The 16,698-nt window shown below is 46.9% G+C and overlaps 1 protein-coding gene across 1 annotated transcript in view; it reads left to right on the top strand.

The window, feature by feature from the left end:
• CEMIP (cell migration inducing hyaluronidase 1) overlaps positions 1-16,698 on the top strand; it is a 117,167-nt gene that overhangs the window by 69,640 nt on the left and 30,829 nt on the right. Inside the window, exons 7-11 of the mRNA XM_009903900.2 lie at positions 2,407-2,477; positions 3,513-3,608; positions 4,240-4,361; positions 6,526-6,667; positions 7,443-7,634. Of these exons, the coding sequence (XP_009902202.1) occupies positions 2,407-2,477; positions 3,513-3,608; positions 4,240-4,361; positions 6,526-6,667; positions 7,443-7,634 (623 nt within the window). The remainder of the gene's footprint in view (positions 1-2,406; positions 2,478-3,512; positions 3,609-4,239; positions 4,362-6,525; positions 6,668-7,442; positions 7,635-16,698) is intronic.

The raw sequence follows: 16,698 nt of genomic DNA on the forward strand, positions 1-16,698 counted from the left end.
GTCATCACCTCTCAGAAAAGCCCCACTGCCTGGATGGCTGGGAGCAGCTTCACAGAGGCAGTTAAAGGACAGAGTGGGAGGCAGCAGCTTTGTCAGGCCTCTCCAAGCTTTTATCCTTATGCAACGTGAAGGTGTTGGGTGACAGGTTGGACTTAATGATCTCTGAGGTCTTTTCCACCCTTATTGATTCTATGATTCTATGAAGTTGTGCTTGGCTCCAGTGTAACAAGCCTTAGAACCCCTGGATCAGACACAGCTGTAGCTGTGCCCAAGGACACACCCGGCAGGTACAAACCCAGTTTGGAAGGGTTTGGGGAGATCTTGCACAAAATGTCTTCATAATGAGCAAACGACACACACAGGTCTGGGCTTTCACCTGTGTGGCAAAGGGAGGCTCTGAGGGAGGAGAGATTTTTCTTTCCATCATGCCCAAGGGTTTGCTCTCCCCACGGTGGGTCGACATGGACAAACTCCTGACTGTCTCCAGCTGCTCCATATTCAACCAGACAGAGAAGCTGTGCAGCTGCCCTTGCCTGCAGCAGAGCTGATGAGCAATGCTGATTTACCCAAGAACATTTCTGTGCTCCTGGCATCTCTTTCAGTTGCCTGTTTGCTGAGTCCAGAAGGTTAGGGATGAGTGGAAAGTCTTGCGTTCCTCCTCTATTGTTGGCCTTTTGAAAAGGGAGCTTACTCTTTAAGTGAGAGCTTTTATTTTTTTTTCCCCTCTTCTACTAATAAACGAAAAGAAAGCCTTTCTGCACTTGATGACATAGTTATTCTCTTTGGAATTCCACCCAAATATCACTGGTTTGGCTCTGGACTTACCGGTCCCTTCATTTCGTATAGCCTAAACAGATTGCATGTATCCTTATGTGTCAGGCTTGGCTGACTTGAACACTATTTTTAGAGAGTAAAATAACTGGGAGAAACAAATACTTTAACATATTAAATGGGGTCAAGCCTTGAGCTGCAGAATTGGCTGCTTATTCTTGAGGTTATTTTTGCAATTATTTTTGGTCCATCATCTCTTTTTTTTTTTTTGTCATTTGCTTTGAATTTAGTGACCAAAAACTCAAAGTCTATCTTGCCTGCTGAGTGATAAAGTGTTCTTCCTGCCCCCATCCCCTTCTCTGCCTGGATGGAGATCACAGCCCAGCAGTGCCTTCAGCAGTTGGCACCCAGGCAGGTTTTCCAGCAGGAGCATCTGGCTCCCTGGCAGGCTCCCCAGGCAGTTGTGCTGGCAGCTCCCACTGAGCCCAGCCTGTGCTGGGGCTGAGGACACGCCAGTGGGACTGGCCTCCCTCTGAGGGAGCCGTGTCCAGTGTGTACATAGGGCCTTGGTGTGGCATGGTGTGCTCACCCATCTTCTCTGCTGCCACCCCCAAAGCCCATGCTGTGAGCCCCTGCACAGCTCAGCCCAGGCAGCAGTGACCTGTGTGAGTTTCAGAGGCTGTCAGTGTCTGCTCGTGCTTGTTTGGGAGCTCCTAGAGTGCTTGAGAACCAACTTAACATCAGCAGATAGCAAACATGTGGTGACCTGCAAGGCTCAAGGGTGAATCCTGATGCAGTTGAAATCCCTGGGTATTTATACCTATAGACATGGCTTAACCTATGGCACTGTTTGCTGACTTCAGGTGACGGTCTGCCCGTCACCCTAAAAGCATATTTCATTGTTCTGGTAGTCATTAAGAGCAGATATGCCTGGAATTCTATTCTGGAGATCAAACTCCCTCCTGAGCCCTGCTAATCCTGTTCAGCTTCAAGGCTGGGAGGCACTTCAGTCTGCCTCCATCACTTACTCATGGGGTCCTTCTCCAGTGTTGCTGATAGATATTGAATGTACTCAACCCATTAACCATCAGGCCATAATGAACTTGCCTCTGACATGGGATCAGATTTGAACAGTTTGGGCTCAGAAACCTTTATCCCTGTTCAGTGTTCACACTGAGGAACCTGGGCATGCAGAGACTACCTAGGATTTGTTATTGTCCATTGCTATCCAATCTGTCATTAGGAATTCTCCTGGGTCACTCCAAAGATGGTTGTGACACAGGAGGTGTCAGCAGGGTGGCTTTGCTTAAGGAGGAGTGGTTGCTTTCCATGTCCTTTGGTGCATGTGCACACTCACATCCAAAAGCAGAAGTTTCAGGCTCCCCCAGGAGCTGCCAGTGCTCCTTGGCTCTGGCCCACAAACCTCTTTAAACACTCATTTAAAAGAGAAATAGAAGTGTCTTGAGTGGGGATTTGCCTCTGGATTTCCTTCTCTTGTCATGTATTTATTGAAGCACTACAGAATGGTTATTTCTGATTTTAGCTGAGGTGCCTGCCACACTGATCAGACTGATCAGGCTCTACAGAATATCCATCTCATACAGGACATAAGCATTCCTCATTTTCATTTTCCAGGCACCCCTGGAGTTTCATTACTGTTAAAGGAAATCCCTCCTCTTCTGTGGAAGATCACATTGAATATCAAGGTAATCCATGCACAAAATGCTGGCTTGACTTTATCTCTGGAAGCTATTGGAGTTACGGCTGAGATTAACTTGGTCAGTGGTGTGTTCAGCTGACACTGCATCACATTGGAGCTTTGAGCAGCAGATGGTTAGATGTATTTATTTGGATTCTCTCTCTAGACATTACTTTTTCCCTGAAGAAGCTGAGTGGAATATAACCTCTAGGTTATCCAAACCCTGAGATAACTGGTGAGAGACCCGGCACCAGTGTAAATCCATTGAACTCCCCGAGCTCTGATATTGCCTCTCTTAGACACAAAGTTATGGAACAAACTCCATCCACAGCAGCTGAAACTGTAATCAGTGTATCCTGCATTGGTAGCCTCAAATACTCCTGCAAAACCATTTGCTTGCAAGCTGAAGGCTTTTGAGCCCGAGTCTTTTCATGCCATTTTCAAGAGCCGCTAACAACATGGCAATGTCAAATGAGAATGCATTACACAGCACCGGGAGTTTTCTCCTTCCCTGGGTTCTGAAGATTTTCCCTCCTGATTGTCCAAGCAGTCATAAAAGTGCCTGAAGCCTCATTCCAAGATCAGTACATTTTTCTGGAAGCTGTGCAGGGCTGGTTTTAGCAGACATGCAAACACACACACACAGACCAGTACCAACTGAGAGGGGATCTCATCAATGTCTATAAATTTCTGAGGGGTGGGTGTCAAGTGGAGGGAGCCAAGCTCTTTTCAGTGGTGCACATTAATAAGACAAGAAACAACAGCTACAAGCTTGAACATAGAAGGTTTCACCTCACCATGAGGAAGAACTTCTTTATAGTGAGGGTGACAGCACTGAAGCAGGCTGCCCAGAGAGGTTGTGGAGTCTCCCTCTCTGGAGACTTTCAAAACCCACCTGGATATGTACCTGTGTGATCCTGCTTTGGCAGGGGGGTTGGACTTGATGATCTCTGGAGGTCCCTTCCAACCTCATTAGAGTACATTAGAACTGTGGTACTGTGAACTGCTTTCACTGACTTTATCAATGTTTGGTTTTTCACAGGCCACGGAGGATCAGCTGTGGCCAAAGTATTCAAACTGTTTAAAGCTGAAAATGGAGAACACTTTAATGTCTCATCAACTAGTGAGTGGGTTCAAGGTAAGAGGCCTGTGTGTCATTTGGCTTGGTGGCAGACAGCTGACAAATAGGGTAAACCATCCTTTTTGTGACAATACTTTTCCATTTGGGGAGAGTGGCCTTGCTAGCTGCTATTTACATCACCACTAACCCAAGTAAGGAACACGCAGAGATTCTTTCCCCAGTTGTTTCCAGGTCTCTCTGAATAACTGGGAGCCTTTCTCCTTTCCTGCACTGGGTATGAAATTCCATCTCTTGTGATCTAAGAGATCACACACAGCCTCTGACTCCTTTTGACTGCATAGTCATCATGTCCATGTTTCAGACAACACACGGGAACTGGCTGTAACCTGATCTGAAGATCAGAGAAGGCAGCTAAGGAGGACACAGATCCACAGCCCATGCCTGTTGATAATGCTCATTCTGGGTACTCCAATTATGCAGCTTTTAATAACTCAGCCCTGCCTTGGCTGGTGACATTTCACACTTTCATTAAAGGTGGCTGACAGACTTGGCAGGAAGAGGCAGGAATCAAATCATCACTGAAGAAACCTGTGAATGATACCTGAGATCATCTCCTGCTTTCTGCATTTCTGCTGCCTTCATTACGCCTGGCTTTCAAAAGCTTATTCTTGTTTGCACTTGTCTCCAGATGTAGGATGGACAGAATGGTTTGAGAAGCCAGACAAAGCGAGACCTAAGGACATGGAGAAGCTTTCTGCCTTCAAAGCTGCTCATCCTGATAAGATCTGTAGGCACCCCATTGACATCCAGGTAGGCTACCTCACCACCCACTTCAGAGCTGCAAGTCCTCTCTGGGCTGACGCTGAGCCTCCATCAGGAAGTTTTCTTTCTAAATGAAAGGCCCTGATGATTTTCCTACTGTAATGCATAACCCACGAGATCAGGTGTACAGTTTTGTAGCATTCTGAGACAAAAAGTATGGAGTTGAGCTCCTTTCAGTAAATTCTGGCTTCTGGCATGAAAAGAAATGCAGCTGGGGCCACGGACAGCACAGATGCTATCAGGAGCTGTGGTTCCCTGTTGGAGGATTAGAAGGGAAAAACACATTAAAATGTCAACGTTTTTAAATGGTCCTGGAATGGACCTTACCTAAAAAATTACTGACAAGATGTAATGAGATGGTGAAGCTGCCAGCTGGTGTAGCTTATCAGGAGTATCAGTGAGCTTGCAGCCATTTCTTGAAGTCAGTTGGGTTTTGCCCCATGGAATGAAGTTTGAATTCTGTTTGGGGCTAAGCATGACAATTATGCCATCAGGCCAGCATGCAGAGGAGAAACCATTTACATTTCCTGAGGCTGCAAAAGCCAAAAGACAAAACCAAAACAGCCAAAAGGGAAGGGGTTTTTTTTTGCATATGTTCCCCCTGTGCTTTATCTGTGTACCTGGTAAAACAACCACAGCAGAAGCACTGGCTAGCAAAAGACAATAAAATATTGATACCTGTGTGAGGCTGAACTCAAGGTTGCTGTGTACCCTGAGCCAGTGGAGTTGTCCTTCTGCACAAGAATGAGGCTATTGAAGTGACCGGGAATGCTGACAGTGTGAGTGAAAATTTCCAGGGCTAGATGTTATGAAGGATCTTCTCTTGAACAGAAAGGAAAAACCTGCCCTATAATCTTCTGCCAGCTCTTCTTAGCAAACCCACAGTCATTTCTGCTGCTGTATTAGAAGCAACAGCTCAGATCCAAATGGAGGTGAGGTGTTTGTTACGATCCAGCCCCTTCTAGCACGTGTGTTGAAAGAGAAGGCAGAAGGATGTTCTTCTCTTCCAGGAAAACCTTTCCTCTCTTCTCTTAAATGACAGTTGCTCCCCCCCCATGCATTTTAGAGGGAAAACAACGTTTTTCAGTTTATCCTGCAGATCCTAGGGCACCTCCTCAGGCAGTGTAGTCTGGTGTTGCTCACTGCTTTCATAACATCACATCGATTTAGAGCAGCTGGCCTGCTCCAGCTGTGCTACACAGAAGGAGACTGGAGAGATGCTGATCAGAAGAGAAGTGTGGCACAGCCAGAGGCATATTGTTTCAGCTGCCAGTGCCAATCCTGCACATGGCAGTGGGGTGTGTGCATTAATTAGGATGGTCTGTATGAGTGAGAGAACCAGGCTCAGCCCCATCATGGAGAGGTGGCTTCCCTCCTGGTGCCTTGTTGAAGTGCAGGTGAGGTTTGGACTGCCCAGTGCAATGCATCACGTTTTTGTGGAAGGCTCAAGAGAGTTGCAGGCTCTAGAGCTGAACTGTGGAATTTAGCATCACCCTGAGAGGTCATGCTCCAGCAGGAGCACAGGAGGGGCTACACATCATGCTGCTTTTTTGGCATGAGACAGCCTTTTTTCTCAAGGCAGCCTTACAGGCTGGTACTTGCATGTGAGAAAAGGCCACCTCTGCTAGTTCCAGTTGGAGCAATGGCAGCAGCTGTGCATTTTCCTTAGAGAGAATGACCTGACCCATGCAAAGAGCAAACAAGACCCCCACCTCTTTTTCTGCAAGGTTAAGACATAGCCTAGCCACAGGCAATGAAATGAGTTCAACGAAGAGGCTTGAAACCATGAGTTCATTTGGGTGCAGACATGAGTGTTCAGTGTTTGTGTCTGCTCTCAAACCAGTGGCCAGAGAAAATCGAGGGCACTGAGGCAGAGATGTTAGCAAAGCTGAGAATACAGTTCCCTAAGAAAGTTATGTGGTCTTAATACAGGGGAGAAGGGCATGCACATAGCAATAATTCGTGCAGCTGAGGACAGAACAGCTATCTGAGCACCCACTGCAGTGCCAACTGGATAGCACAGAACAGTCACAATGGTTTGCTATCAGCTGTTGCACATCACCCAAAGCAAAGCAAGTGCCTCTTCTGATGTCAGCAGAGCTCTGGGGAAATCCCTTCACCTTGAAGTGTTGTATTTCTATTCTCATTCCAGGCAATGACTCTTGATGGAGCTAATTTAACAACAGAGGTTTTCTACAAGGGTGGCCATGATTACAGGTTTCTGTGCCACGGCAAGGACCAGACGGGCGAGGGCTGCCAGAACTACCGAGTTCGGTTCCTGTGTGGCAGATCTGGTAGGTGCCAGGCCAGGGAGAAGCAGAAATACTTTCTTCTAATGGCTGCCTCTTGGTTGGGGCAAGAACAACTTGAGTAATTCCCCAGGCTGAGACTTCAGTTGGGCTACTGACGTGAACACAGATAAAAAGGCAGAGATTTATCTCAGGACAAATTCCTGATCACTGACAGAGACAGCAGGGTGGGGTCTCAAACCCAGGCATAGCCTTGTCCAAACCCTTCCTGTGAATACCTTGTCTTGTGCTAAAGCATTTTGGGATGTGGTGGGATTAGTCAATCACACATCAGTGTGCAAAGACAACAGATCTTGAAAGCAATGCTTTATTTGGTAGGTATTCGTTCCAGCACTGCGGTCCCCAGACAGGTCGGTAGGACTTTTCGGCACTCAGCTGGCAGGAAAAGCAGGGTGAAGCCTTGTTTTGGTGGAAAAAACAGTCATTATGTTAAAGACCACTTGGCTGCTGCAAGTAACAGTGCCCAGCACCCACAAGTGCTGCTGCTAAGTGGGTGTGGTGAAAATGAGCCACTAAGAGCTACGTTTAAATTTAGTCCTGGGGTTAGTGGAAAATCCACCTGCCTGCAGCTAGAGGAAAACACTTCCCTTGATTGCTCCTTTCCCAAACTGAAGTCAGTAAAAATCATGCTTGGAAGAGCTAACTATTGTCTGTTGCATGAAGAATCATCATTTTCAGTGGTGTTCCAGGCCATACACACACACACACACAAATCCTGATAAGATAAGGTGAATTCTCCACCCTTTGTTTGTCTTTTCAGTGAAACCAAAGCTCACGGTAACCATTGACACCAACGTGAACAGCACAGTCCTGAATCTGGTGGATGACGTGAGCTCATGGGAGCCAGGAGACAGGCTGGTGGTTGCAAGCACTGACTACTCCATGTACCAGGCAGAGGAGTTCCAAGTACTGCCGTGCAAAGCCTGCAGGCCCACCCAGGTGAAGGTAGCAGGTAAAGTGTTCCCCTTGGCATTCTGGCGTGGCAGTTCCCAAACCTGTCATTTAGAATCACAGAAGTGTTAGGATTGGAAGGGACCTCAAGGATCAGCCAGTTCCAACCCCTCTGCACTGGGCAGGGACACCTCACACTAGATCAGGTTGCTCAGAGCCACAACCAGCCTGACCTTAAAAACCTCCAGGGATGAGGCTTCCACCACCTCCCTGGGCAACCGGTTCCAGTGTCTCACCACCCTCATGGGGAAGAACTTCTTCCTGACATCCAATCTGAATCTACCCATTTCTAGTTTTGTTCCATTCCCCCTAGTCCTAGCACTCCCTGATACCCTAAAAAGTCCCTCCCCAGCTTTCATATAGGCCCCCTTCAGATCCTGGAAGGTCACAATAAGGTCTGCTTGCAGCCTTCTCATCTCCAGACTGAAAAGCTCCAACTCTCTCAGTCTGTCCTCATAGGAGATATGTGCCAAGGCCATTCCATGAATAGCTGCAGAGCTGAAAGATACCTGAATTTGATGGTTGGTGCTTAGATGCATTGGGGAAGCCTATGCCTTTAGTGCTTGATAGCCATCAAACTTGATTCTGATTCCTTTCTGCCTTCCCTTTGCATAGCTGACTCCATTGTCTGTCCCCAGGCACGCTATTGATTGTCATTATGTAATAGGGACAGCTGTGGGCCCTGTATTGGAAAAGTCCAGGTTTAGATAACTGTGTTTGCAAATGTCTGGTTTGTTGGTAAGCAGGATCTGAGCACAGCCGACCTGAAGAGTGAGCTCAGGCAGGAGGAGCCCAGGACAGACTGTAAGGCTGTAGGGTAACAGCTGTGGTCCCGAGGCTCTTTTGGTTGGCAAGAACTGTAACTGTACAGCTTAGAAGAACTGATTTGTGCCACTGCAGCTACTGCTCCTCGTTTGCTGCGTTGCTTAGAGGTGAGGCAGGAACCAAACGTTTCTGGACCCACATAGCCAGCGAGTTGACTTGAGCCACAGTGCTGGGGGGGAGATGGAGTTGATGGCTTTTTGCCTGAGTTAGCCTGAGCAGGGGAGGAGGAAGGTTTGCAGAGCCACAGCATTTTTCTCTTGAAGGTGACTAGCTCAAAACCTGAACAAATTGCTTTTGATCAGAGGACATGGTGCCATGGTCTAGTTGTGAGGTCTGTTGGAACAGGTTGGACTTGATGATCCTTGGGGTCTCTTCCAACCTTAGTTACTGTGATACTGTGATACTGTGACATTGTAGTGCCATGATTGTAAGGTGGCCTTCAGTTACTAAGTCCAATTAAGTAGCATGACCATGAGGAAGCTCTGACCAGTCCAAGCATGAAAGTGAAATCCAGAGTGGGAGCTTTGTATCTCCACTTGAGTCTGCAAGTTGTCTTTCCCCTCGGGGGCTGCACCATGGCACACTGATAAGCAAAGCATGCACATGCCATCAGCTGCCTCTTCTGTCAACAGAGGAGGAATTTTTTATTTCTAGAATATACAAACCCAAAAGTGGCTGCCTCCTGCCTGGGGGTGTTCAAGGCCAGGCTGGGTGAGGCCTTGAGCAGCTGAGTCTAGTTGAGAGGTGTCCCTGCCCATGGTGGGGAGGTTGGAGCAGATGATCTCCGAGGTCCTTTCCAACCTGAGCCATCCTGTGATCCTGTGGTTCTTTTACAATAGAAAAGGATGTCCTCCCTGAGGCTGTGTTTCAAAGACAGCATCTGCCTGGTGGCAAACCATCCCTGTTACATTATCTTTGCCTTACACTCTGGCAGTTGTTCCAGGCAGAGGTTTTGTCTGCATTTACAGTAAGATCATTCTGAGAAGCCGTGAGGGCACTTGGAACACCCAATGCACTGGGGACTTGGCTCAGTTCTTTGAAATTCACTGCTTCACCGTGATCCCTGATGCAACATCTTCTGGAAGGTACAAACACACTTCCTTTGGCAACTGCCTCCCCACAGAGCTCCAGCCATTCATTGTTGGGTGACTCAAAAGAGAGATATTCATCAAGCCAAGAAAAATGTTATTCACAGTTTGAATGTATCATGGTCTTATGACTTAAAATGAGCAGAACTTTCAAAGAGGAGACATTTCCAAGTAGAATATTTCTCTTGAGCAACTTTTGAGCTATTGGAAAAACTGTACCAGACTATTATGATACAAGTCCCACCGTGAAGATGATCTTGGAAAAGGGTCAGTAAAAATAAAGATGACACAGGCATATTTCTCTTGGGCTTCCCATAATCGAATGAGTCTGGGAAATTCATGTAACCACATTTCTTTTCTACCAAACTGGCAACCAGGTTGGTTGAAGGAAATAAACAGAGGGTTAAAGAGCAAAAAAGGTTCATGTGAATTTCAAAGAAAGAAGCAGTGGAAACACTTGTTAAAGCAATTATGCTCTTGGTCTCTGATTACTCTTTAGGAGAATTAGGACATTCCTTTTATTACCACAAATTACATGAGCACCAAGGCCAAAGTCTGCCCTTCCATCCAGGCAGCTCCATTGACGTCAGTGGGATTTCACTGATTATATAAATCAAGGCAAAATCTGGTTCAGCAACACAATTCCCATCCAGCTCTCTTGTCACAAAAGCACAGTCACACTACAGAAAGAAAAAGAAACAAAGAGGGGAAAAAAAGAATCTTCCTTGATTCTGAGCTCAGTCTAGATGACATAAAACCTGAGCAAGGCTGAGATGTCCTCTGTCTGTAGGAACCAGAATATCCCTGAGCTGCTCTGTGCCCAGCCGTGGTGTAACCTCATCTGTTGGCCTGTGCCATGCCATGCAGTTAGCCGGAGTAAAGACCACTAATGAGTCATGATCTCAATGCCTCCTCTCCTCCAGCATGCCTGCAGCTTTCTGCAGCCAGCACAGCCCTGCCTGCACTCTGCCTGCCCTGCCAGGTGGGCAGTAGTACTGGCAGGGTGGGTTTGCAGGTGTGCTCATCACTGCAGGAGGCAAAGAGCTTGCACTGAAACCTATCTGTGCAGTGGCAGGCATGTACAGATCCATGGGCCTGTGGTCAGGTGCTGACTGTGATGAAACTTACTGGGATGCAATTAATTACCTGTGAGACCTCTGTTAAATAAGGCTTCATCAGTCCCTGGGGCTCACCAAACGCCATGTGAAGCGGGGAAGGACTGATGGAGAGCAAGCATGTCAGGATAGCTGGCTCCAGCTGAGCTGCCCCCATGCCCAAGGGGTTGTGCTGTGCAGATGTTCAGCATCAAAGTTTGCTTTCCTTTGGCTAGGTGAGGCAGGCAAGACTGATTGGCTCCTTCCAAGAAAAGACTTCCACAGAGATCCATTTCTACATGGGGGGGCTCAGGGATGTCATTTGCAATCAGGGGAAGGACTTAATTCTCTTAAGAGATTCAGTTAACCAGCTGAGCATTCCAAAACTCTGCCCTTTGAAAGACACATGATAAAACCATTCCTACCCATGATGCTTTTTTTTCCTTTTAATATAGTTTTTTTCCCCCTTTCCATTATTTTTAAATGAATCCTAAATGTCAGGTCTGAACTACCTAAGAGTCTCTGTGTTTAAAAATAGATAGAAGACCTCTGCTTTGGACAGACAGTTTGGTGTGGCAGCCACTTGGCATACCAAGGTTTAATTACAATTACTGCTGTCATTGTTTAATAATATTTTACTAGACATGGTTTAGTGTGTTGTGCCAAATAAGTCAAACACATTAGTTAGCTCATGTCCTAGCTCTGTTCTTTCCTTGCTAGCAATGGATTGATTAGAGGCTGATCTTTTCAAAACAGCTTGGGAGCTTTAATACTCAATTACCATCTGGATCTGGCAGGATTTAATTGTCTAGCTGTGGACTTCTGGATATCTCAGTGTAGAAAGTGAGGGAGGGCAGCCAGGTGCTGCTCCTGTGCACTCCTTTCCTGGAGTCTACAGGAGGACTCAGCTCTGCAGGTCCTGCTCCCAGTCAAATGGTTGCTCACATAAAGGGAACCTTTTTCTCCCCTTGCCTCTTTGGTTTAGCCTTTTTTTTTTTGCTTGTCATTTTTTGTGCCTAGATTATTTTCTCTGTGGGAACAGATGAAAACTGTTTGATGTTTCAGCTTCACAAGGTCTGGGGAGGGAAGACAGTACAGGGCAGAGGGAGGGAGGGAGGAGGGAGGAAGGAAGGAAGGAAGGGCTGTGGTGTTATGATAGAAGTGGGTAGTAGGAAAGCTCAAGTATTTTGTCTATTTTCCCTGGGAAAGCAGTCTTATCTGCATCTTGGTTGCTCTGTATGAAGTTACAACTAATGCTGATAAGTTTCACATTGGAACAAAAAAGATGAAATGCTCTTTTGTGCTCCTATATGCTCTTGATAAAGCATGATAAAAGTATTTGTGCCTGGCATAATTACTCCAATTATCCCATGTGCTGGTGAATCCATGATTAGAAGCGAGATAGCTGAAATCCTGCTTACTGGGTTGCAAATTCTAGAGAGAAATGAAGTTTACTGTGGTCTAGTTCATGCAGAGAGCTTCAAGTTGAAAATGTGAATGCATAGACATCTAACAGCTTCACAGGCTGTGTCAGCACTCACGTGGTGCTGTAAGTTACTCTGCTATTAAAATTCAGATAGTTTTAGAGATTTTGGTGGTTCTGTTTCAAAGTTGGCATAATTTTGGCTGAAACTTGCCAGAGGCTCTTTTTAAAGGCAAGCTTGGTGCTTGAGTCCTGGGCAGGAAAATAGCCTTTTCTAACAGCCCTTCAGAGCTCTTCTGCCTCTGGGCTTGGCCTAGAGCAAGAGTTTACAGAAACACATTCAGGTTTATGGAGCAGTTCAGAAAGGGTCGACTTTGGGCCTCACTGAAGCAAGGATCTGATCTATTTGTTTACCAAACCTGCCTAATCTTCCTATCCCAGCTGCAAGACCTTACATGTCAGGTTAAGGAGTGGGAAAACCTGGAGCGTTGGAGAGGGAAAGCCTAGCATTTCCAGCAGCTTGTCAGCAGACTGCCAAGTAGCTGCTGCAGGAAGAGGGCATGGGGTGAGACAGGAGTGGGCTTAGGAAAGAGTGAGTCTGCCCCTGGATGAAAACATCCAGAGATCTTGCAGAGAGCTCTTAGCGCTCAGTTAATGGCAGTGTGATGCACTGCCCTCAGTGCACATCAGCCCTCCTGTGGCACCTGTGCCGCAGGAAGAGCTGCTGGGAACAGCCTTGGAGCGAACCAGCTGCAGAGGCTTTGATCCAGCATGGTTTAAGCACACACTGAACCATGTCAGAGTGAACCCAAGGGTCTTCACACTCTCCAACAGAAGGTGTGCTGCTGAATTTTTGTGGGACACTGTGCATAGGCTTGAGGGAGAAAAAGGATGAGTGGCTCTAGCAGGGTGAGTGACTAAGCAGGAAACTGCCCCAAGCAGGCTTAGTTACCTCTGAACTCCTTGTAAACTTTTGTCCATTTTGTCCTTTTACTAGAAGCTTATTTTTCCATGTAAAAATCAGGAATTTGAGGAATATTTATTCACTAAGACACCAAGTGGTGCTGCATGACTCAAGAAGCTGGGCAGCTCACCCAGGCTGCGCTGCATGGCACTACAGGCTTGTGGCTTAGGGTGGCAACAGCAAACCCCATCAAGATAATTCAGAATAATGAGGATTTGACAGGATGCCTGTGTGAACATTTGTGGGTTATTACATATAAGCAAGAGGGGCATTGCCACCAGTGCTGACAAATGTCTGGCAAAAGTGCTAAATCTGCCAGGGTTGGCATCTGTGATGAGCTGCCCTGGTTCTAAGGATGCCCTGAAGGATTCACTGTCACTCACACTGTGGGTTGGACAAAAACGTTTGTGCTTAGCCCTTGCTTTAACAACTGTTGTTTAGGAAACATTAAAAGACCACAAGGGAGGTGGTCTTAGTCTTAGAGAGCCCAAAAGAGAACAAAAGAGAGATGAAAAACAACCACCATAATTCAGGATCATAATAGCTCCAGTTTATTTGCACCAAACCCAGACCTCCAGGTGCCTGTTTCACTTCTGCCAGAGAGATTTAGCAGTTTGTGTCATGTAGAGCCAAAGCCTTCAGGAATGCCTGGCTGTACCTGGGAGGTTTTCAGAGACTCATCAGAGCTGAGCACTCTTCCACAGCTGTAGCAGCTGAAATAGTTTTGAATTTCCACCCTTCCTGGGTTTGGTGAGACCTGAGAGTCAGGTTTTATGGCCAGGTTCAAGTCTGGGAGCTTTGGTGCTTTGTACAGCTTGCAGAGACTCTGCTTTGGATTATTCTGTTGACATGAGCGTGCCCTTGCTCAGAGGATCATCTGTGTTTGCTTTTATGTATCCTTTGTTTCAAGGATAACTGTGTCAACTAGGGGCTTTAATAGTCACTATCTTGAGTAATAAGCATGGGAATGTGCTCCTATTTTTACCTAATCAAGGCTTCTACCAGGCAAGGCCACGCATTAAGGAAACAGTCCTTGGGATTGTATGTTTTGCTAGCTGGAGTCCCTGATGTGAGGGACTGATGTGATGTGAGGCTGGAGGTTAGGAGGAAGTTTTACAGAGAGAGAGTGATTGCCCATTGGAATGGGCTGCCCGAGGAGGTGGTGGGGTCGCCGTCACTGGGGCTGTTCAGGGCGAGGCTTGACAGGATGCTTGATTGCATGGTTTAGTTGATTAGGTGGTGTTGGATGATAGGTTGGACATGATGATCTCGAAGGTCTCTTCCAACCTGGTCTATTCTATTCTATTCTATTCTATTCTATTCTATTCTATTCTATTCTATTCTATTCTATTCTATTCTATTCTATTCTATTCTATTCTATTCTATTCTAAATACAGGGTGTTTGTCCATCACACAGACCTCTTGTGGGACACATAATCTGTGTCACTGCAAGCCTAGCTCGCTGGCATGGCAATGTCTGTCTGTGAGGGATGAATCAAGACCAAGCCCAGAAGAGGAGATGATGAATCAGTGCCCCCTGAGTTTGTTGGCCGTCAGGCAGCCATAGGCATTGGCTTTGATGCTGAAGCAGCAGACACGTTCCTGCCACGTCCAAAGCACAGTGCTGCCTTTTTTAGTATCAAACCACTTCAGTGGTGGTTTGCAAACCCCTGGCTTGGTTTGCCCATGATCAGTGCTAAGGGTGTCAGATGTTATGGCTGCTCTCTGGGCAGGCTCTGTGTGCTGGCTGCGAGCAGCAGCCTAACCTCACATTTGTAGCTCTGCTGAGCGAGACGTTCCCGTTCCCATGTGAACTCACTCACCATGGAGCAGCCTTTGTTGAGGTTTGTTCATGCCCATCACTAACCATGCCCCAGTGGCTCCCTGGAGGTGCCACGTGTCTGTAAATGCTGAACATGGTGCTCCCAGCCACACAGGAAGTGCCTGGGGCTGGAGTGCAGGTTCCCAGCAGGCATTTACAGCACTTGAGGGCTCCTGTGCCAGGTTCTGTCTCTCAGGGTCGCTTCAGGAGCACAGCCCCACTGCCATGTGGGGAGCTTGAATTTCTGGAGGCCTTGAGGAGGGGGGGTGTATTTCTCAAAGCTGTGTTAAAGGAGCTATTATTCAAAATCCACTTCTGTGCTGGAAAGGAATTGCTTTCCATCTCTCCTCTTATCTCCAAACCAGTCAAGTCAGCAAAAGCAGCAAGTGAAAAACATGCACCCAAGAAGTTATATTTAGAAGCTGGTTAGTCCGTATTTAACATTCCTGTCCCTGCTCCCCCTGCTTTGCATGTCTGGACTGGTGTGAAATTCAATTAAATACACGCCAGCAGGGCATTTATTGTGCTGGGGCTCAGCACTTGAATACCAAACCTGCCTATCTGATGTCACCGCTGCAACTGCTGGAGATGTGGCTTCAAGCAGGATCTTCTTACAGTTATCTCAGCTTCTTCCTGCATTTCAGTAAATCAAGGAAAGGTCAGCTCTGTGGGAAACAGAAAAACAACAGCTTGAAAACAGTTTCCTAACTCAAGGCTGTGCTCCATAAGAGCTCAAGGATCCAGCACAGTGTCCTCATGAGGAGGACACTCACTGCGGTGGCTTTTTTATTGCACGTGAATAAGGGAAGCGAAGCTGCTTTTTGGATGGGCTGGGTCTGCTTTGGCCACACACATAATGAGGGTTATGGGCTTCATGGCAACGATGTGGGGAAGCCCAGGACTTTCATGGGAGGCAATAGCCAAAAAGGAGGATGTGGAAGCTCGTGGCCCCTTGCAACCTCTTTTTTCCTGGGGCTAAATGTGGAGTGCAGAGGAACCTCATCTTCCTACTGCAGCCCCAGATAAAAGCATCCACCTGTTCTGCCTTCTCCGCTCCTCTAGCCAACAGAGAGGGTTTTTTTCACATAATCATTTTATTTTGATGGCAGAGGTGCTGAGGCAGAGGGCACACATAGTGCTGTGAGCCCTGTCCTGCAACACAGCAATCTCCGAGTGGGGCAGAGCATTCATCCTTCCCAGATCCCAACTCTACCATCAAACTGCATACTTTCATCTGCAGGAGAAGAGGCAGTGAATGGTGTGTGCTTATTTTTGTTATAAAGTCAAAGCATAGTGTTTTGGTTAAAAACAAGGTTGTTTCCCTGCTCAGAATCCTCCCCTCCACTTGGAATTTCTGCTTAAGCTTAAAGCACTTCTCAGCAGCAGCCAGGCTTCAGGCTTGCCATTTGTTTCTAATTACAGATTTGAATGATTCCTCTGAAATGAAATACATGCAAGTGTAGCATTCCTTAGAGTTCAGCCTTTACTTAAAGAGTTTATTAGTTATTTTTACTGGAATCCTACAGAATGTAGTCAGTAAGATGAACCTTTCCCCAACTGCACTCTCTGCAGAAAGCTGCGGAAGGAAGGAGGGAGCGGGAATATGTTTGAATGAAATTACAGCATAGATCTGATTGTGCTTTCTAGACATCTGCACTGCCTGGACTTCACCCCTCTCTGGGCATGCTAGGGAAAGCTATCAGTCCTTTTAACCCCTCTGTGGAGTCAGGGGGTGTGCGTGGAGGATGTTGTGAGCAATTTGGCCTGGCAATGGGTGGTGTAGATGAGGCAGATGGATCATCTCCTTGCTTACAACTGCACCAGGGCAGAGGGAAGCATTAAGAGCAAG

This window comes from Dryobates pubescens, chromosome 17, assembly GCF_014839835.1.
Source record: "Dryobates pubescens isolate bDryPub1 chromosome 17, bDryPub1.pri, whole genome shotgun sequence".
Classification (NCBI taxonomy): domain Eukaryota; kingdom Metazoa; phylum Chordata; class Aves; order Piciformes; family Picidae; genus Dryobates; species Dryobates pubescens.